At 40.5% G+C, this 22,188-nt stretch overlaps 1 protein-coding gene across 1 annotated transcript in view; it reads left to right on the top strand.

Annotated features, from left to right (window-relative positions):
- Window positions 1-21,753, top strand: part of zmp:0000001168 (signal-induced proliferation-associated 1-like protein 1) — a 63,494-nt gene extending 41,741 nt beyond the window's left edge. Inside the window, exons 13-16 of the mRNA XM_034179089.1 lie at window positions 11,948-12,046; window positions 14,785-14,857; window positions 15,919-15,997; window positions 21,461-21,753. Coding sequence (XP_034034980.1) covers window positions 11,948-12,046; window positions 14,785-14,857; window positions 15,919-15,997; window positions 21,461-21,604 — 395 coding nt within the window. The 3' untranslated portion in view covers window positions 21,605-21,753. The remainder of the gene's footprint in view (window positions 1-11,947; window positions 12,047-14,784; window positions 14,858-15,918; window positions 15,998-21,460) is intronic.
- Window positions 21,754-22,188: the final 435 nt, after the last annotated feature.

Here is a 22,188-nt window from a genome sequence, read left to right as displayed (position 1 = left end):
TCCCCTCCACAGCATGTCTTTTTCCTGCTTCTCTCCTTCAGCCCCAACCAGTCCCAGCAGAAGACTGCCCCTCCCTGAGCCTGGTTCTGCTGGAGGTTTCTTCCTGTTAAAAGGGAGTTTTTCCTTCCCACTGTAGCCAAGTGCTTGCTCACAGGGGGTCGTTTTGACCGTTGGGGTTTTACATCATTATTGTATGGCCTTGCCTTACAATATAAAGCGCCTTGGGGCAACTGTTTGTTGTGATTTGGCGCTATATAAAAAAAAAATTGATTGATTGATTGATTGATACGTGTACAATTGTGATGTATTTGTGATATGTGTTGGCTCTATTGGCTTTGCTCAAAACGTAAATGAGTCCACCCACCACTTTAATCATATCTTAGATCTTGTTCTGACTTATGGTATGGAAATAGAAGACTTAACAGTATTCCCTGAAAACTCCCTTCTGTCTGATCATTTCTTAATAACAATTACATTTACTCTGATGGACTACCCAGCAGTGGGGAATAAGTTTCATTACACTAGAAGTCTTTCAGAAAGCGCTGTAACTAGGTTTAAGGATATGATTCCTTCTTTATGCTCTCTAATGCCATATACCAACACAGTGCAGAGTAGCTACCTAAACTCTGTAAGGGAGATAGAGTATCTCGTCAATAGTTTTACATCCTCATTGAAGACAACTTTGGATGCTGTAGCTCCTCTGAAAAAGAGAGCTTTAAATCAGAAGTGTCTGACTCCGTGGTATAACTCACAAACTCGTAGCTTAAAGCAGATAACCCGTAAGTTGGAGAGGAAATGGCGTCTCACTAATTTAGATGATCTTCACTTAGCCTGGAAAAAGAGTCTGTTGCTCTATAAAAAAGCCCTCCGTAAAGCTAGGACATCTTTCTACTCATCACTAATTGAAGAAAATAAGAACAACCCCAGGTTTCTTTTCAGCACTGTAGCCAGGCTGACAAAGAGTCAGAGCTCTATTGAGCTGAGTATTCCATTAACTTTAACTAGTAATGACTTCATGACTTTCTTTGCTAACAAAATTTTAACTATTAGAGAAAAAATTACTCATAACCATCCCAAAGACGTATCGTTATCTTTGGCTGCTTTCAGTGATGCCGGTATTTGGTTAGACTCTTTCTCTCCGATTGTTCTGTCTGAGTTATTTTCATTAGTTACTTCATCCAAACCATCAACATGTTTATTAGACCCCATTCCTACCAGGCTGCTCAAGGAAGCCCTACCATTATTTAATGCTTCGATCTTAAATATGATCAATCTATCTTTATTAGTTGGCTATGTACCACAGTAATTAAACCATTACTTAAAAAGCCATCACTTGACCCAGCTATCTTAGCTAATTATAGGCCAATCTCCAACCTTACTTTTCTCTCAAAATTCTTGAAAGGGTAGTTGTAAAACAGCTAACTGATCATCTGCAGAGGAATGGTCTATTTGAAGAGTTTCAGTCAGGTTTTAGAATTCATCATAGTACAGAAACAGCATTAGTGAAGGTTACAAATGATCTTCTTATGGCCTCGGACAGTGGACTCATCTCTGTGCTTGTTCTGTTAGACCTCAGTGCTGCTTTTGATACTGTTGACCATAAAATTTTATTACAGAGATTAGAGCATGCCATAGGTATTAAAGGCACTGCGCTGCGGTGGTTTGAATCATATTTGTCTAATAGATTACAATTTGTTCATGTAAATGGGGAATCTTCTTCACAGACTAAAGTTAATTATGGAGTTCCACAAGGTTCTGTGCTAGGACCAATTTTATTCAGTTTATACATGCTTCCCTTAGGCAGTATTATTAGACGGTATTACTTAAATTTTCATTGTTACGCAGATGATACCCAGCTTTATCTATCCATGAAGCCAGAGGACACACACCAATTAGCTAAACTGCAGGATTGTCTTACAGACATAAAGACATGGATGACCTCTAATTTCCTGCTTTTAAACTCAGATAAAACTGAAGTTATTGTACTTGGCCCCACAAATCTTAGAAACATGGTGTCTAACCAGATCCTTACTCTGGATGGCATTACCCTGACCTCTAGTAATACTGTGAGAAATCTTGGAGTCATTTTTGATCAGGATATGTCATTCAAAGCGCATATTAAACAAATATGTAGGACTGCTTTTTTGCATTTACGCAATATCTCTAAAATCAGAAAGGTCTTGTCTCAGAGTGATGCTGAAAAACTAATTCATGCATTTATTTCCTCTAGGCTGGACTATTGTAATTCATTATTATCAGGTTGTCCTAAAAGTTCCCTAAAAAGCCTTCAGTTAATTCAAAATGCTGCAGCTAGAGTACTGACGGGGACTAGAAGGAGAGAGCATATCTCACCCATATTGGCCTCTCTTCATTGGCTTCCTGTTAATTCTAGAATAGAATTTAAAATTCTTGTTCTTACTTATAAGGTTTTGAATAATCAGGTCCCATCTTATCTTAGGGACCTCGTAGTACCATATCACCCCAATAGAGCGCTTCGCTCTCAGACTGCAGGCTTACTTGTAGTTCCTAGGGTTTGTAAGAGTAGAATGGGAGGCAGAGCCTTCAGCTTTCAGGCTCCTCTCCTGTGGAACCAGCTCCCAATTCAGATCAGGGAGACAGACACCCTCTCTACTTTTAAGATTAGGCTTAAAACTTTCCTTTTTGCTAAAGCTTATAGTTAGGGCTGGATCAGGTGACCCTGAACCATCCCTTAGTTATGCTGCTATAGACGTAGACTGCTGGGGGGTTCCCATGATGCACTGTTTCTTTCTCTTTTTGCTCTGTATGCACCACTCTGCATTTAATCATTAGTGATCGATCTCTGCTCCCCTCCACAGCATGTCTTTTTCCTGCTTCTCTCCCTCAGCCCCAACCAGTCCCAGCAGAAGACTGCCCCTCCCTGAGCCTGGTTCTGCTGGAGGTTTCTTCCTGTTAAAAGGGAGTTTTTCCTTCCCACTGTAGCCAAGTGCTTGCTCACAGGGGGTCGTTTTGACCGTTGGGGTTTTACATAATTATTGTATGGCCTTGCCTTACAATATAAAGCGCCTTGGGGCAACTGTTTGTTGTGATTTGGCGCTATATAAAAAAATTGATTGATTGATTGATTGATTGATTGATGTGGCACTTTATAAGCCGATTGAATTGAAATTGAACATTTTATTAAGTCTTAAAGTAAATAAATATGACATTGGTCACTGGATCCTTAAACTTTGGACATAATAAACTCTACATGGTGGATCCGTGATCTCTGGACATAAATAGGAATAAACAAAATCTGTAGTTTTTGTCAAAAGCATTTCCTTTCAGATATTATTGGCATGAATGTCTTTCCATATATCTGAGCTGAGCTCTTACAGCTGCAGTGTTTCACTTCAGGATGTAATTTATAAAGAAATACAGCACGTCTTATTTTGGGAGGTCGATTGTAGTTTCTTGTCTGTATTACAACGTTTGGAAAGAGGTGTCATTTTATTTAAAGCGGCAATTCATTTTGAAGTTATTAATTCCGACCGGACTCTGTCTCGGCAGAGAGCCGTGCAGTGTTTCGAGCTGTGTGAACAGAACGTAGGACTATTCTCGTTTCTTGATTGCAACAAGACAACAGTCCCAGTTAGTGACTTTAATACACACAAAAGTGACTCATGATATTTTAATGGCTTTGAGAGGGGTTAAGAAGCGGACTTACCGCTTCTGAAGAGCAGCGAATCAAAGAGCCATGAGCCATTGAATCGAAGCATTGCTTCAATTTTTTACGGCTTCAAAGTGGAGTCGCGCTGCAGAAACTGTTGATTACAGAGCCGCTGCAGACCAAATCCTGAATATCCGACTTTATTTGTACGTCCGTATGACTCTGAAACTCGAAAAAATTCATATAATTTACAGACTATAGGTTGACATGAAAACCAAAGCTGTGTTCACCGCGGGGACACGTTGGGCACTATTCGGGATTATTCAAGATTTTTTTTTTACCGATGACGAACGATGCATAAAAAAATTTGATCCATGCAACTGCATCGGCCCAAACCGGTCTGGATCCGGGCCTGGACTCACACCCGTCAATCTCCGTGGTCAACACACTAGTGTGTGTGTATATTTTTTGTATATATATATATATATATATCTCAGACACGAAATAGATACATTAGATTAGACTACATAGTACAACTTTATTGATCCCTTGGGGAGACTCCCTCAGGAAAATTGAGGTTACAGCAGCATTGTATAGCAGCACACAGGGTAAGAAGCACACAGAGTATCAAAAGTGAAAGTAAAAAAGAAAAACAGTTTGTAATATAAATACACATATAAATACCAGCTATATTGATCAATACTGGTTTACTGGCAACTACTGTCCCTCTCATTCCTAACCTCTGTCTTCCTGTTACTGATGGCCTGAGGGACAAAGGAGTTTTTTATATATATATGTGTGTGTGTGTGTGAGGGGCAATTCAGAGGTTTTGAACCTGACCCAGAAAAAGTAGGGTCTTGTTCTCCATCTTTTGTATTCTGAGAAACCAACATGTTTTAACATTGCATCCAGTGAGTCAAAACTTCACACATTCTCGAGAAATGTTGGGTTCCTGGTTCAAGACCACCCCTGCCTGTTGTCCATGTAATGAGTTATGTCAGGATGGGCATCTGTTGTAAAACTTGTGTCAAATCAACATGCAGTGATGACCCCAAGTGAAACAGGGAGAAGCCAAAAGAACTTACTTTTTAGAATGCAGACAAAAGTGAGCTAATGATGTGAAATGAAAACACCTCCACCTCCACCCCCCACGATCTTTCCTGTCTCAAACCCCTTGCTTCATTATTGTCCCGCTGCATCCCCTTTGTGCCTCTTCTTTCATGTCTGCTGCCCCTCATTTGGCTAATCTTACATTACCCTTGCCTTGCTGCCACCCCCTGCCAGGGCTGGGATAAAAGGGGGACAGATGGGTGGTGGGAGGGGTGGGATTTTAGGCAGCCCCAAGTCAAGGAACCCCTCTTCCACCATCTGCTCTCCCTCTGCTGACAGACTCATCATTTAACCGCCATAAGATCCAGCTCACTCCTCGTCAGAGTCTGATGTTTGCAGGGGCAGATTCTTATCCTTTTCATTGTCTTCCATGAATTCACCGGATGCCTGCAGCTTTCTAAAATAACAGACTGCTTTCAAATGACAACATACAGTTCCAGGGGTTAACATGAAAATTGTCATGTTACTGGTTAAACAGGCAATATGTAGTTTAGCAAAACTTGGTAAGGTATATATTTTATGACAGCAGAGGAGGATGGAGCTTGTCAGTTTTTCAATTTGTTCGTGGTGAAAAATTTAATGGAAAAGTAATGGATGAATTCTGACCGTCTGGACAGACAAAAGATATTTTTTAGTGTTGTTATAACATTTTGAGATATGACATTTTTTTAATGAAGGTAGTGTCATAATGATGTGTAGAGATGTATGATATTTGAAGCTGTGCTTGTAGTGGAGCCTTTCAGCTTCCATTTACGGATTCCATTGGATTTTTATTTTATTTTTTAGCACTGTTGCCGTGTGTTACCTGTGCTGTTCCATGGTCTGTCTGGTGGATTTTATTTTGTTTTTTAGCACTGTTGCCATGCGTCACCTGTGCTGCTCCACAGCCTGTCTGGTGGATTTTTATTTTATTTTATTTTTTAGTACTCTTGCCCTGCGTTACCTGTGTTGCTTCATGGCCTGTCTGGTGGATTTTTATTTTATTTTCTAGCACTGCTGCCGTGCGTTGCCTGTGCTGCTCCACAGCCTGTCTGGTGGATTTTTATTTTATTTTATTTTTTAGTACTCTTGCCCTGCGTTACCTGTGCTGCTCCACGGCCTGTCTGGTGGATTTTTATTTTATTTTGTTTTTTGGCGCTGTTGCCGTGCGTTATCTGTGCTGCTTCATGGTCTGTCTGGTGCCTTGACTGAAGCGCTCCTTCTGCTGAATCACCTCTAAATTATTTACACATTATTCACTTTGCGTGTTTTTAGGAATCCGCTAGGTTAGCGTACCTACTAGCTCTTAGCCGATTTAGCATGGCGGCTTCTCCTGTCTCTCCCGTACTTTTCTGCTCTGGGTGTGAAATGTTTAGTTATTCCTCGGCCTCCTTTAGCAGTAACGGTACTTGTAATAAGTGTAGCTTATTCGTAGCTTTGGAGGCCAGGCTGGGCGAATTGGAGACTCGGCTCCGCACCGTGGAAAATTCTACAATTAGCCAGGCCCCTGTAGTCGGTGCGGACCACGGTTGCTTAGCCGCCGTTAGTTCCCCTCTGGCAGATCCCGAGCAGTTGGGAAAGCAGGCTGACTGGGTGACTGTGAGGAGGAAGCGTAGCCCTAAACAGAAGCCCCGTGTACACCGTCAACCCGTTCACATCTCTAACCGTTTTTCCCCACTCGACGATACACTCGCCGAGGATCAAACTCTGGTTATTGGCGACTCTGTTTTGAGAAATGTGAAGTTAGCGACACCAGCAACCATAGTCAATTGTCTTCCGGGGGCCAGAGCAGTCGACATTGAAGGAAATTTGAAATTGCTGGCTAAGGCTAAGCGTAAATTTGGTAAGATTGTAATTCACGTCGGCAGTAATGACACTCGGTTACGCCAATCGGAGGTCACTAAAATTAACATTAAATCGGTGTGTAACTTTGCAAAAACAATGTCGGACTCTGTTGTTTTCTCTGGGCCCCTCCCCAATCGGACCGGGAGTGACATGTTTAGCCGCATGTTCTCCTTGAATTGCTGGCTGTCTGAGTGGTGTCCAAAAAATGAGGTGGGCTTCATAGATAATTGGCAAAGCTTCTGGGGAAAACCTGGTCTTGTTAGGAGAGACGGCATCCATCCCACTTTGGATGGAGCAGCTCTCATTTCTAGAAATCTGGCCAATTTTCTTGGATCCTCCAAACTGTGACCGTCCAGCGTTGGGACCAGGAGGCAGAGCTGTGGTCTTATACACCTCTCTGCAGCTTCTCTCCCCCTGCCATCCCCTCATTACCCCATCCCCGTAGAGACGGTGCTTGCTCCCAGACCACCAATAACCAGCAAAAATCTATTTAAGCATAAAAATTCAAAAAGAAAAAATAATATAGCACCTTCAACTGTACCACAGACTAAAACAGTTAAATGTGGTCTATTAAACATTAGGTCTCTCTCTTCTAAGTCCCTGTTGGTAAATGATATAATAATTGATCAACGTATTGATTTATTCTGCCTAACAGAAACCTGGTTACAGCAGGATGAATATGTTAGTTTAAATGAGTCAATACCCCCGAGTCACACTAACTGTCAGAATGCTCGTAGCACGGGCCGGGGCGGAGGATTAGCAGCAATCTTCCATTCCAGCTTATTAATTAATCAAAAACCTAGACAGAGCTTTAATTCATTTGAAGGCTTGTCTCTTAGTCTTGTCCATCCAAATTGGAAGTCCCCAAAACCAGTTTTATTTATTATTATCTATCGTCCACCTGGTCGTTACTGTGAGTTTCTCTGTGAATTTTCAGACCTTTTGTCTGACTTAGTGCTTAGCTCAGATAAGATAATTATAGTGGGCGATTTTAACATCCACACAGATGCTGAGAATGACAGCCTCAACACTGCATTTAATCTATTATTAGACTCTATTGGCTTTGCTCAAAAAGTAAATGAGTCCACCCACCACTTTAATCATATCTTAGATCTTGTTCTGACTTATGGTATGGAAATAGAAGACTTAACAGTATTCCCTGAAAACTCCCTTCTGTCTGATCACTTCTTAATAACATTTACATTTACCCTGATGGACTACCCTGCAGTGGGGAATAAGTTTCATTACACTAGAAGTCTCTCAGAAAGCGCTGTAACTAGGTTTAAGGATATGATTCCTTCTTTATGTTCTCTAATGTCATATACCAACACAGAGCAGAGTAGCTACCTAAACTCTGTAAGGGAGTTAGAGTATCTCGTCAATAGTTTTACATCCTCATTGAAGACAACTTTGGATGCTGTAGCTCCTCTGAAAAAGAGAGCTTTAAATCAGAAGTGTCTGACTCCGTGGTATAACTCACAAACTCGTAGCTTAAAGCAGATAACCCGTAAGTTGGAGAGGAAATGGCGTCTCACTAATTTAGAAGATCTTCACTTAGCCTGGAAAAAGAGTTTGTTGCTCTATAAAAAAGCCCTCCGTAAAGCTAGGACATCTTTTTACTCATCACTAATTGAAGAAAATAAGAACAACCCCAGGTTTCTTTTCAGCACTGTAGCCATGCTGCCAAAGAGTCAGAGCTCTATTGAGCTGAGTATTCCATTATCTTTAACTAGTAATGACTTCATGACTTTCTTTGCTAACAAAATTTTGACTGTTAGAGAAAAAATTACTCATAACCATCCCAAAGATGTATCGTTATCTTTGGCTGGTCTCAGTGATGCCGGTATTTGGTTAGACTCTTTCTCTCCGATTGTTCTGTCTGAGTTATTTTCATTAGTTACTTCATCCAAACCATCAACATGTTTATTAGACCCCATTCCTGCCAGGCTGCTCAAGGAAGCCCTACCATTATTTAATGCTTCAATCTTAAATATGATCAATCTATCTTTGTTAGTTGGCTATGTACCACAGGCTTTTAAGGTGGCAGTAATTAAACCATTACTTAAAAAGCCATCACTTGACCCAGCTATCTTAGCTAATTATAGGCCAATCTCCAACCTTCCGTTTCTCTCAAAGATTCTTGAGAGGGTAGTTGTAAAACAGCTAACTGATCATCTGCAGAGGAATGGTCTATTTGAAGAGTTTCAGTCAGGTTTTAGAATTCATCATAGTACAGAAACAGCATTAGTGAAGGTTACAAATGATCTTCTCATGGCTTCGGACAGTGGACTCATCTCTGTGCTTGTTCTGTTGGACCTCAGTGCTGCTTTTGATACTGTTGACCATAAAATTTTATTACAGAGATTAGAGCATGTCATAGGTATTAAAGGCACTGCGCTGCGGTGGTTTGAATCATATTTGTCTAATAGATTACAGTTTGTTCATGTAAATGGGGAATCTTCTTCACAGACTAAAGTTAATTATGGAGTTCCACAAGGTTCTGTGCTAGGACCAATTTTATTCACTTTATACATGCTTCCCTTAGGCAGTATTATTAGACGGTATTGCTTAAGTTTTCATTGTTACGCAGATGATACCCAGCTTTATCTATCCATGAAGCCAGAGGACACACACCAATTAGCTAAACTGCAGGATTGTCTTACAGACATAAAGACATGGATGACCTCTAATTTCCTGCTTTTAAACTCAGATAAAACTGAAGTTATTGTACTTGGCCCCACAAATCTTAGAAACATGGTGTCTAACCAGATCCTTACTCTGGATGGCATTACCCTGACCTCTAGTAATACTGTGAGAAATCTTGGAGTCATTTTTGATCAGGATATGTCATTCAAGGCGCATATTAAACAAATATGTAGGACTGCCTTTTTGCATTTACGCAATATCTCTAAAATCAGAAAGGTCTTGTCTCAGAGTGATGCTGAAAAACTAATTCATGCATTTATTTCCTCTAGGCTGGACTATTGTAATTCATTATTATCAGGTTGTCCTAAAAGTTCCCTAAAAAGCCTTCAGTTAATTCAAAATGCTGCAGCTAGAGTACTGACGGGAACTAGCAGGAGAGAGCATATCTCACCCGTGTTGGCCTCTCTTCATTGGCTTCCTGTTAATTCTAGAATAGAATTTAAAATTCTTCTTCTTACTTATAAGGTTTTGAATAATCAGGTCCCATCTTATCTTAGGGACCTCGTAGTACCATATTACCCCATTAGAGCGCTTCGCTCTCAGACTGCAGGCTTACTCGTAGTTCCTAGGGTTTGCAAGAGTAGAATGGGAGGCAGAGCCTTCAGCTTTCAGGCTCCTCTCCTGTGGAACCAGCTCCCAATTCAGATCAGGGAGACAGATACCCTCTCTACTTTTAAGATTAGGCTTAAAACTTTCCTTTTTGCTAAGGCTTATAGTTAGGGCTGGATCAGGTGACCCTGGACCATCCCTTGGTTATGCTGCTTTAGACGTAGACTGTGGGGGGGTTCCCATGATGCACTGTTTCTTTCTCTTTTTGCTTTGTATGCATCACTCTGCATTTAATCATTAGTGATCGATCTCTGCCCCCCTCCACAGCATGTCTTTTTCCTGGTTCTTTCCCTCAGCCCCAACCAGTCTCAGCAGAAGACTGTCCCTCCCTGAGCCTGGTTCTGCTGGAGGTTTCTTCCTGTTAAAGGGGAGTTTTTCCTTCCCACTGTAGCCAAGTGCATGCTCACAGGAGGTCGTTTTGACCGTTGGGGTTTTTCATAATTATTGTATGGCCTTGCCTTACAATATAGAGCGCCTTGGGGCAACTGTCTGTTGTGATCTGGCGCTATATAAAAAAAAAGTTGATTGATTGATTGATTTACGATGCATCTGGAAAGTATTCACAGTGCTTCATTTTTTTTTCCAGTTTGTTGTGTTACAGCTTTATTCCACAATGGTTGAATTCATTATTTCCTTCAAAATTCAACTCACAACACCCCATAATGACAACATGAAAAAAACATTTGGAAACATGCAGTACCCCATTCACTGCATTGCTCATCATGCAGGTTTAGTAAGTAAGTCTAGTAACTGTGGAAACCTTGGGGAATCCCCCTGGCAGATCTATGTGCAAGCATTCTGGGGTGTGCCATGAATCATATGAATGCAGTGTGTGCACACAATTAAAATGAAATTGTCATTTCAGCACTAGAAATACATTCGCGAGTGCACAAATTAGCCATAATTGGATGCTTAAATTACCCAGGAAAGAGTTTCGTAAAGAAGGCCATATTTATAACAAATAAAGTAGATATCAATACCTTCCAAATGCAATCAGTTTGAAGAGTTTTATTTATTGCCCACATGAGCTTTTCTTCTAATAAAATTCGACCTCAAAAATGCTTTTTTCAGATTTCAGAGGTTTCTCCCACAATAACTGTTTACCACAGATATGCCAAATTTACATATTTCATAGCCAGTATAGCTCGCATTAAGGAGCCAAGAAATGGAGAGGCTTCTTTGAGTGTAATGGTATGCTTCAGTGTCTCAAACATGGATGCTCGTAATGGTCAATGTAATATTTTCCATAGTTTGAGCATACATAAACTTCACAGTTTAGTGTCAATGTCTGTTGTTTGACTATAGTCCAAGTCTGGGTGTCCATGACAACTGCCACAGAAAATTACAGGCCTCTAAGTCCATTATTTGCTGAGATATTCTACCTTGAACATGGCTCCAGAAATGACGGCCATAATTTTTGCCTAAAAAACAGCAGACCCCATGCACACTAAATAAACCGTCCATATCTCAAAAACTACTTGGCCTACTGGCCTCAAACTTCAGATTTGTTGTTCTGAATAGTCTGGGAATATTTGATTAAAATTTGAAGAAAATCTGAGACAAAGTGTGTGAGGCCCTCGTTGAACTGACATGGAATGACCCGGTAGTCTTCTAACTAATAACTATTTTTTTGGGGCCACCTTTCCTCTGTTGTGAGAAATAAATGCAAAGACACTGACATCCACAAAATTTACTTTTGATAGTGAAAAACTGACTTCACTTGCCACTTAGTTTTACCCTTAATGTATTCAAAAACAAAACACTAATTTATAAGGGGGATGTCTTTATGCATAAAAATATGGCATAACTGCTGCAAACATATATGTAGTTTTGCAGATATAGCTACTGATTCACTGTGCCCTGGTTTCCCCTACTGAGACTCTTTAAAGACCCAAGACAGTAAAGGCACCATGCACTTACTCTGCATTCAAGCAACACCACCCTCCAGTGGTGACTCTATGTTACTGCTGAAGCCCAGTGCTCATTATGAAGCCTGCAGTGTGTTCTGGTTCTCCAGGGCCTATTGGCCCAGATGTAGCTGCTACATAAATCCTGACCTGCTTTTCTCAGTTATCTCAGAGACAACGGATTCTACAGAAGAGGAGTGGCAGTCTATCGCTGACCTGGCAACAGCCTGCCGCAGCATCTTGGAGGCTTTGTCAAGAGAGGGTGAGAACACGTGTATTTAATCCCTGAACTCGGGCAGTAAAAATGTCAGTGAGTGGGTAGGTGAGTGAGTGAATCAATCCTGGCCAATTTTTGCAGACATGAACTCAAAAACGATAAGTGCTGTCATCTTGTCACTTCACCAAATTAAATATCCAACTGTCTTTATCCTTTCCTTTTCCTTCCCACTGTCGCCAAGTGCTTGCTCATAGGGGATCGTTTTGACCGTTGGGGTTTTTCTGTAATTATTGTATGGCTTTTGCCTTGCAATATATATATATATATATATAAACTACATATATTAAAAATGTCAAGCTTGTGTGTTGCAAATCATTAGAGAGGTTTATTTAGGTATATTTAAATATTTACATATTATTACAATAATAAAAATTACCTATGAAAGCTATTAAATAAGTAATTTTTTGTAAAATTTCTAATGGGAGACAGCCGAGTTATCGATGGTGTGGCCCTTGGCCATAATTCAGGTTCCCTATGTGGCCCCTTGTAAAAATTAATTGCCCACCCCTGCTATAGATAGAGCGTATGGTGCCAAAATCATTCACCTGTTCTTTAAATTAATGATGCTGACTTGGAACTATTCTAAACCTGTTTCCAACATTGTTTTGGAGTCCGTATTAATAGCAAGGAATCACAAGCTGTGCTAAATGGGGCCCATGTCTCACAAACATGCTCCAAACAACTGCGTTGAAATATTACAGTGGATTTGGAGATGAAGCATTTAAACATATTTTAAGGCTACATCTTGCTTGTGTATCATAGGCATGATTTTATAAAATTCAATGGAGAAAAAGTGCTGTAAAAATAATGAAAACCTTTAAAATAACACAATTTGCCACAAAATGTGTTCAGTGTTAAAGACTAAATAAATAGCAAATGGGCTTCCTTGAATGAGGACAGGGTTACTGTCTTTGACTTCGTGGATGACACTCATGGTGGAATCAATGGACGGCCTTGCAGCATTTAAAAAGATGAGTGAGGAGTTGGAGTGTCTCTGTTTGTGATTGTCCTGGATCAAGACTAATCCAAGCTTTCAATGACTTCCTGGACTCAGCCACCAAAAGTGTGTGTATGTGAAGAAAGTGCTGAACTTGTAGACATTTACTTATCTCGGCAGTGATGTTCTTGTGTTGGAGATTGATGAACTCATCAGTCTCACTCCCTGCAGTTTTATGGAGTCACGGCATCCATGGAGAGAGGTGATTGATAATGTAGGTAATGTTGCAGGAGGATGAAGGTCTTTTGGGTTTCTGGTGCTTCTGTAAGCATCTGAACCATGCGGGTGGCACACTGTGTTTGTTTAAAAGATACCTGCGTTATTCCAAACAAGCAAAGGTCAAGCAATGACAGATAAACACATAATTAACCAGCCAGTAAAACAGTTTGTAAAATGGATGTCTTAGAGATCCACAGTCAACATTCAACGCCAGGCTAATAGGAGTGAACACACACTGAGAACTAAACACGTGCACATTCATCTGGACGACTGACCTGTAAAGAAGATTTAAACCACCCGACTCACAGGTTGACCCACAGGTCAGGCAGGTGTGGGTACGCTTGGTGAGAAAAAAACTGCAGGTGCAAACAGGGTTGGATCAAAAACTGGCAAAGCAGACATCCAACTAAGTAATTAATAATTTGGATATACTCGTATACAGGCTCTCTAAATGGCATCCAACAGGCTAGACATGATTACTTATATCCTCTCTCTTTTGTCTTCTCCCTCTCTCTTTCTGACACACACATGCGCGCGCTCCAGAGTGCACTGTTTGATGTGCTGCGTTCATGTTGACAGGCTGTAGGTGACAACACATACAAAATTTGTGTCCAACCTGCGGTCCGTTGCGCGTAAATGGTAAATGGACTGCATTTATATAGCGCTTTTCCATCTACATCAGACGCTCAAAGCACTTTACAATAATGCCTCACATTCACCCCGATGTGAGGGTGCTGCCATACAAGGAATTCACTACACACCGGGAGCAACTAGGGGATTAAGGACCTTGCCCAAGGGCCCTTAGTAATTTTCCGGTCAGGCTGGGGTTTGAACTGAGGATCCTCTGGTCTCAAGCCCAATGCTTAACCACTAGACCATCACCTCCCACTGTTTGTCTGTCTGTCTGTTAGCAGGATTCTGTCGAAACTACTGCACAGATTTTGACAATATTTTCACCACAGATACATATTAGGCCATGGAAGAACCTATTAAATTTTTGAGGCAATCTGGATCCGGATTCATGATCATGTTTTACTTTATATAGGCTTTGAAGGATTACGTCAAAACTACTTCACAGATTCTCACCAAATTTGCACTGCAGATAGATAGTAGGCCATGGAAGACTCCATTACATTTTGGAGGTGATCTGGATCCCAATCCAAATTCTGGATCAAGGCACCCTAAGGCCTGCCCATGATGCTGGGTATGGGTAAGACACTGTGGGCTCAAAGTGGTCCCACACAGACTCAAATAGTTTCATGTCAATCAAATTTGTCTTTGGCTTCCTCTGTCTCCAAAAGTTAAAAAAAACGTTTTGCATAATAAATGCGTATAGTTGGAAAAACAGTTGTGACGATGTAAATTGGTGGGCCTGATCTCCGTGTACAGCAGAAGGCTGATGTGGAAACTGTATGCATTAGTCCATTTGTGTCTTATCTTTTCCTTTCAGTGTTTCATCGACAGTGACTCTTAATTCGTAACATTATGATCATGTGCTTCATCACAGACCGCAAAGCAGGAGACACGTCCCAAGCCGGAGCTGAGCAGACAGATGGCAAACTAAAAGACACAAAGGAGAGGTGGGTTTCATAATGAGCTTCTCTGTTTTAATGTGTCTGTCATTAATCCAAAGAGAGGTATTCTTTTTGTCTGATTTATGTCTTTATTGAACTCAGTAAAACATCAGTTCTTTTATTCCAGTTTGGTTATTTTGTTGTTATCCTCAACATCCAGCTGTTTGATGTTTTGTTAACTTAGTGATGCACTTATGTACACACACACACACACACACACACACACACACACACACACACACACACACACACACACACACACACACACACACACACACACACACACACACAGCCTAATCTACTCCATCAAACACCTTAAAAAAGGATTTGTTGACTCCACCTGAATGAGTGATCTTGTTACTTTGAATGAGTTATACCAAATTCTTTTTTACAGTGTGTGCATCATATGGTTGTGAATTTAAATAATGTAAATTAGAAAAATAAACATGTACTTTCAGTGTGTCAAGCAGTTCACATACTAATCACCAGAATTAAAAAGTGAATAGTGTACATGATAGTTTTATTACAGTAGAAGAAATCCGTTCATTTTCTGTACCCGCTTACTCCAATTTAAGGGTAACAAGGGGGTTGGAGCCTATCCCAGTAGTCATAGGGTGTGAGGCTGGGTACACCCTGGGCAGGACGCCAGTCTATCACAGGGCCACATACAGACACACAAACACATTCACACGCACATCTACAGACATTTTTTAGTTTCCAATTCACCTAACCTGCATGTCTTTGGATGTGGGGGGAAGCCGGAGCATCCGGAAGGAACCAACACAAACATGGGGAGAACATACAAACTCCACACAGAAAGGCCACAGGTGGGAATTGATCCCATGACCTTCTTGCTATGAGGCAACAGTGCTAACCACTAAACCACTGTGCTGCCCAAGAAGAAGAAACCTTTCCAGAAATGACAGTAATGACACAAACCTGTTGGTTTGGAAACTATGTTTTAAATGAGTGTGATTTTCATATACTGTATTATTATTATTATTATTATTATTATTATTAATGGTATAAGGGATTTTGATGCATGTCACTGCATCTCTTTGCTGCAGTGACTCTCCAGGCCACCTCGAGGAGAAGGTGTCACAGCTGGAATCCATGCTGAAGAAGCTACAGGATGACCTTCAAAAGGTGCTTTGACTGTAATGAATGCATTCAACACTTTGCTCTGTGATAATCATTTGAGAGATCAGGTGTAGTATCATTACCTCAGGCATCTTGTCTTGATGCTGTTGTTGCATAATGATCGGCATTCCGTGATGCAGCCTGTTATCTACAAATCCTTCCCATCTATGGAACATTTGCAAGTCAAGTGTTGTCACACACTGTAGAGACATTAAAGCAGTCAAATGTAATAAATTTAGGATTATGGTTAAAGCTGTTTTGACCTTATCGGTATCTCCCTAAAGTGACGACAACATTTACAGTCTAGTCTCGAAACACAAAGGTCTACATGCAAATATCTGGTATCCTTCCAAGCGAGGACTGCACTGAGATCAACATTTAAAAATTCTCCAATGATTTTGAAAAGTATAATGCATCATTTGTATAAACATAAGAATTGCAAAAAACTAGTTTGGTCTATGTATGACCTAAACGTATAGAGTTATGGGGTAAAAACAGCAAAAACTGTGACAAAGGCCAATTACAGTTTGTACAGGGGTCATGAATCCATCTCCCGATTTGTTTAAAGAAAACTGGCTGTGATGGGATGACTTGCTGTAAATTCCTCAAATTGTGCCAATAACTGTTGCATGTATATTTTACATGTTGTATTTTTGTTGTGTTGCTCAGTAACTTTGAACAGTTTATTAAATATTCTGAATTGGTTCATTTGCATTTACAGTGCCCTCCAAAAGTACTGGAACACTTGATATTTTACACAATTTAATTTGTTTATGCCATTTCAAATACAAAAAGTAAATCAGTGGTAACTCCCTAATACACTGTCTACTGGTTGCTAGTGCAGGTTAACAAGGTTGAGAACCTTAATTTTTGTGAAATAGTTAGGTCAAGGGAGGGAGGGGAACATAAATGCTCAACACCAAAGAATATAAATATGAAGGGAAATAAAACCCATCATCTTTGCTTTTATACTTTTAATTAATTTATTTGAAGTTGTAGAGATTTGCTTTCAGTTTGAGTTTAAGGCAGATAATTAAAAAATATATATTTTTTGTATTTGAAATGACATAAACAAAAATGTGTGAAACACCAAGTGTTCCAACACGTTTGAAGGGCACTTTATGAACATATTTTAAATTCTGAACTTAAAACTCAGGGATGACAATAATTGTGACTGGGGGGGGGGCTCATTTATCAAACAGTTCATAGAAAAGGTTCTAAATCCTGCTGTCTGAATAAAATGTTGTTAAAAAAAACAGTCACATGCTGTTCTAAACCACCGTACTCATGCCCATTCCTCGTCATTTGTACACAGTAACGCCCTCAGTTAACCATATATGGTAACAAAACATCTGTTTAAAACCCCCTGTGCACATGCATCCCATTACATTGTGGTTGGCTTCCCGATACATACATGGTCGCACGTCCTCTACCATCTGTAGTGTCGGGATCATTGGGATAATCGGGAACAAAATTTTGGACGATTCAAAATTTCAATGCTGATAGAACTCATTGGGAACCCAACCGGGTCATCTGCAAGCGCGCGGCAGCTTAATTTTATTCACTTTATACATGCTTCCCTTAGGCAGTATTATTAGACGGTATTGCTTAAATTTTCATTGTTATGCAGATGATACCCAGCTTTATCTATCCATGAAGCCAGAGGACACACACCAATTAGCTAAACTGCAGGATTGTCTTACAGACATAAAGACATGGATGACCTCTAATTTCCTGCTTTTAAACTCAGATAAAACTGAAGTTATTGTACTTGGCCCCACAAATCTTAGAAACATGGTGTCTAACCAGATCCTTACTCTGGATGGCATTACCCTGACCTCTAGTAATACTGTGAGAAATCTTGGAGTCATTTTTGATCAGGATATGTCATTCAAAGCGCATATTAAACAAATATGTAGGACTGCATTTTTGCATTTACGCAATATCTCTAAAATTAGAAAGGTCTTGTCTCAGAGTGATGCTGAAAAACTAATTCATGCATTTATTTCCTCTAGGCTGGACTATTGTAATTCATTATTATCAGGTTGTCCTAAAAGTTCCCTAAAAAGCCTTCAGTTAATTCAAAATGCTGCAGCTAGAGTACTAACGGGGACTAGAAGGAGAGAGCATATCTCACCCATATTGGCCTCTCTTCATTGGCTTCCTGTTAATTCTAGAATAGAATTTAAAATTCTTCTTCTTACTTATAAGGTTTTGAATAATCAGGTCCCATCTTATCTTAGGGACCTCGTAGTACCATATCACCCCAATAGAGCGCTTCGCTCTCAGACTGCAGGCTTACTTGTAGTTCCTAGGGTTTGTAAGAGTAGAATGGGAGGCAGAGCCTTCAGCTTTCAGGCTCCTCTCCTGTGGAACCAGCTCCCAATTCAGATCAGGGAGACAGACACCCTCTCTACTTTTAAGATTAGGCTTAAAACTTTCCTTTTTGCTAAAGCTTATAGTTAGGGCTGGATCAGGTGACCCTGAACCATCCCTTAGTTATGCTGCTATAGACGTAGACTGCTGGGGGGTTCCCATGATGCACTGTTTCTTTCTCTTTTTGCTCTGTATGCACCACTCTGCATTTAATCATTAGTGATCGATCTCTGCTCCCCTCCACAGCATGTCTTTTTCCTGGTTCTCTCCCTCAGCCCCAACCAGTCCCAGCAGAAGACTGCCCCTCCCTGAGCCTGGTTCTGCTGGAGGTTTCTTCCTGTTAAAAGGGAGTTTTTCCTTCCCACTGTAGCCAAGTGCTTGCTCACAGGGGGTCGTTTTGACCGTTGGGGTTTTACATAATTATTGTATGGCCTTGCCTTACAATATAAAGCGCCTTGGGGCAACTGTTTGTTGTGATTTGGCGCTATATAAAAAAAAAATTGATTGATTGATTGATTGATATGTACACTGACATTGTTAATTTAACACTGTCAGTGTTAGTTTTACACTGATGGTTTTACTGTTTAGGCTTAAAAACCACATGTTGCTTGCGTTCTTCCCTGGAATAATGGAAAAGGAGAGCAAAGAAGAAAATTTTGAAATGGAGACTGAGGTGCTTATGTGTGGTCACAGCACTGGGATGACAAAATAAATGCAGTGAGCAGCAACACTAGGTGGCCTGTCCACCAGTAATTTTGAACTCATCCATTTATAATGATCATTCACTCATGGTGTGACATGTTGCTTCTTAATTTAGACATCACAATTACTTCTGGACATAACTTTAACACAATTTAACAAGTTAACCACAAGAACCAGCATAAAACCTTCCAATTAACAGAATAAGTAGACAATTATTTATCTTTACAGTTGTGGTAGGATCCTTGTGGCAGATCTTGTGTTGTCACCACACCGCTGTCTTTATTAAGATTATATCTGTCCTAATGACATTTGAGGAGTAAAATTTATGTGGTCTGGTTTTTATTATAAAATTGCACAAGATAAGCCATTTGCTGCATTCTTTATAGCAGTAGGCTGAGATTGAGGTGCTTGTTTATGAGATCAAAGCTGCTGTTTAGTTGAGATAGGTGTCTTTTGGAGGTTTTTACACAAATGAGGCTGCACATAAGTTTTTAAGTTGATATAATTACTAGGAAATGAAGAATGCTTGTGGATGAGGTTGCATGCTGTGAGGGCAGTAATGTTTTCTAGTTGCAGTTTCCTTTTTCTACCAATAGCTGCTGTGCATAGGCCATTAATTAATTAATTAATGGCCTATGCATCATTAATTAATGCTTCGATCTTAAATATGATCAGTCTATCTTTATTAGTTGGCTATGTACCACAGGCTTTTAAGGTGGCAGTAATTAAACCATTACTTAAAAAGCCATCACTTTACCCAGCTATCTTAGCTAATTATAGGCCAATCTCCAACCTTCCTTTTCTCTCAAAAATTCTTGAAAGGGTAGTTGTAAAACAGCTAACTGATCATCTGCAGAGGAATGGTCTATTTGAAGAGTTTCAGTCAGGTTTAAGAATTCATCATAGTACAGAAACAGCATTAGTGAAGGTTACAAATGATCTTCTTATGGCCTCAGACAGTGGACTCATCTCTGTGCTTGTTCTGTTAGACCTCAGTGCTGCTTTTGATACTGTTGACCATAAAATTTTATTGCAGAGATTAGAGCATGCCATAGGTATTAAAGGCACTGCGCTGCGGTGGTTTGAACCATATTTATCTAGTAGATTACAATTTGTTCATGTAAATGGGGAATCTTCTTCACAGACTAAGGTTAATTATGGAGTTATAATAATAGTAATAATAATACATTTTATTTGTATTGCACCTTACATTTCAAAGAAATCTCAAAGTGCTACAGCAAGGATTTAAAAACAGAATTCCACATGGTTCTGTGCTCTGTATGCACCACTCTGCATTTAATCATTAGTGATTGATCTCTGCTCTCTTCCACAGCATGTCTTTTTCCTGATTCTCTCCCCTCAGCCCCAACCAGTCCCAGCAGAAGACTGCCCCTCCCTGAGCCTGGTTCTGCTGGAGGTTTCTTCCTGTTAAAAGGGAGTTTTTCCTTCCCACTGTCGCCAAGTGCTTGCTCATAGGGGGTCATTTTGACCGTTGGGGTTTTTCTGTAATTACTGTATGGCTTTTGCCTTGCAATATAAAGCGCCTTGGGGCAACTGTTGTTGTGATTTGGCACTATATAAATAAAATTGATTTGATTTGATTTGATGGTCAGAGCAGTGTACATGCAACCGTGTACACATTTCTAAGAATAAGTACAAGCTGATAAATTTGTGCATATGAATAGTTGATAAATGAGGTCCCGGTGTCGTAGACCGAACAGTCCCCCACTAAAAATCGGTCCGCCCTGCCTTCACTGCCGTGGTTCACTGATTATCACCTCGTTTCTGCTTCAAACTGCACTCCAGTCATCATCTATCTCAGCAACAGATATCTGAAGCTTTTGTACAACAATCGTTTCCACATAAATTCAGCATTATTTCATAATAAAAGAGGGAGGAAGCGATCAGAGCAGCACAGCCAGACAAGCTGTTAGCTGTTGCGTTCACTGCGCCACCGATTGCCTTGTTTCTGCTTAAAACAGCCTCGTGACTGACTGACTTCAGAATGATTTAAGAGGTTTTACCTTGTCATCTGATGGTTAATAACCCTAATAATCCATTTGATCGCTTTGGGTGAAGAGACTCTGTCTCAGAAAAGCTGCTGAGCTCTGAAATGATGCATGCGCAGTGAAGGCAGGGCGAACCAATTTTTAGTGGCGACCGTTTGGTCTGTGACACCAGGAGTGTCATTTTGTGAGTGTAAATCCAGTGAAACCTTTGCTCTTTTCTGGATTCTGTTCATATTGTTCCCATACTACAGTGATCACCTCAGTACCTGCACCGTTTCATTGGTTCTGCTACTTCACTTGAAAACCTCATCTTTCCATGTCGCTCTCCTCACTTTGCTGCCACAGTGATTGGAGACTTGTTGTTGTTTTTGATGCCTTTTAGGAGAAAGAGGACAAAGCAGTGCTGCAGGCCGAGGTGCAGAGTCTCAGGCAGAACAATCAGCGGCTGCAGGAGGAGTCGCAGACCACAGTGGCCCGCCTCATCAAAGTCACCGAGCTGCTGTGCAACGTCAACAAACCCTGTTAGCTTCATCACAAATCAGCAGGAAAAAAAAAAAAAATCATACATCATCATTTTATACTCATTTGGAAATGCAGACAAACAGCGACTCTTCAGTCTGGACTGAAACCCACCAGACCTGCTGATCGGTGAGGGAGTATGCAAACCAACTGAAACAAAAACTTGTAACAAGGACTTTCACAGAGTGGCCGGCGTGCAGCGCTCGGCTGCTGTGTTGGTGCACCATGGTGGAGTGCTTCTCTTAGTGTGTGTGTGGTATGTGCGTGGATGTGTGCTGCATGTGTGCGTGAGTACATCTCCTACTGTATCTTGCTTCAAATACTTGACAAGCTGGGCTCAAAAGCACTTGCATAAAAATTGGAAATTTAGACTGATAAACACTGAATAGCATGTCAGGTGGTATCTGATCGGAAATGACCAAATTGATTTATATATATAAGATGAAATAAAACAGAAAGTGTGTGTGGGGTGGGGGTGGGGGGGTGATGCTAACAAGTAAGCCGCCTTCTGTTTCAGAAGTTACCCATCTCTCCTCAGAATATCTGCCGTGTAACATCACTCTCTCCCTGAGTCACTTTGAAGTAATACTG

Source organism: Thalassophryne amazonica, chromosome 9, assembly GCF_902500255.1.
Source record: "Thalassophryne amazonica chromosome 9, fThaAma1.1, whole genome shotgun sequence".
Lineage (NCBI taxonomy): Eukaryota > Metazoa > Chordata > Actinopteri > Batrachoidiformes > Batrachoididae > Thalassophryne > Thalassophryne amazonica.
This window is presented reverse-complemented; position numbering and strand designations above follow the sequence as displayed.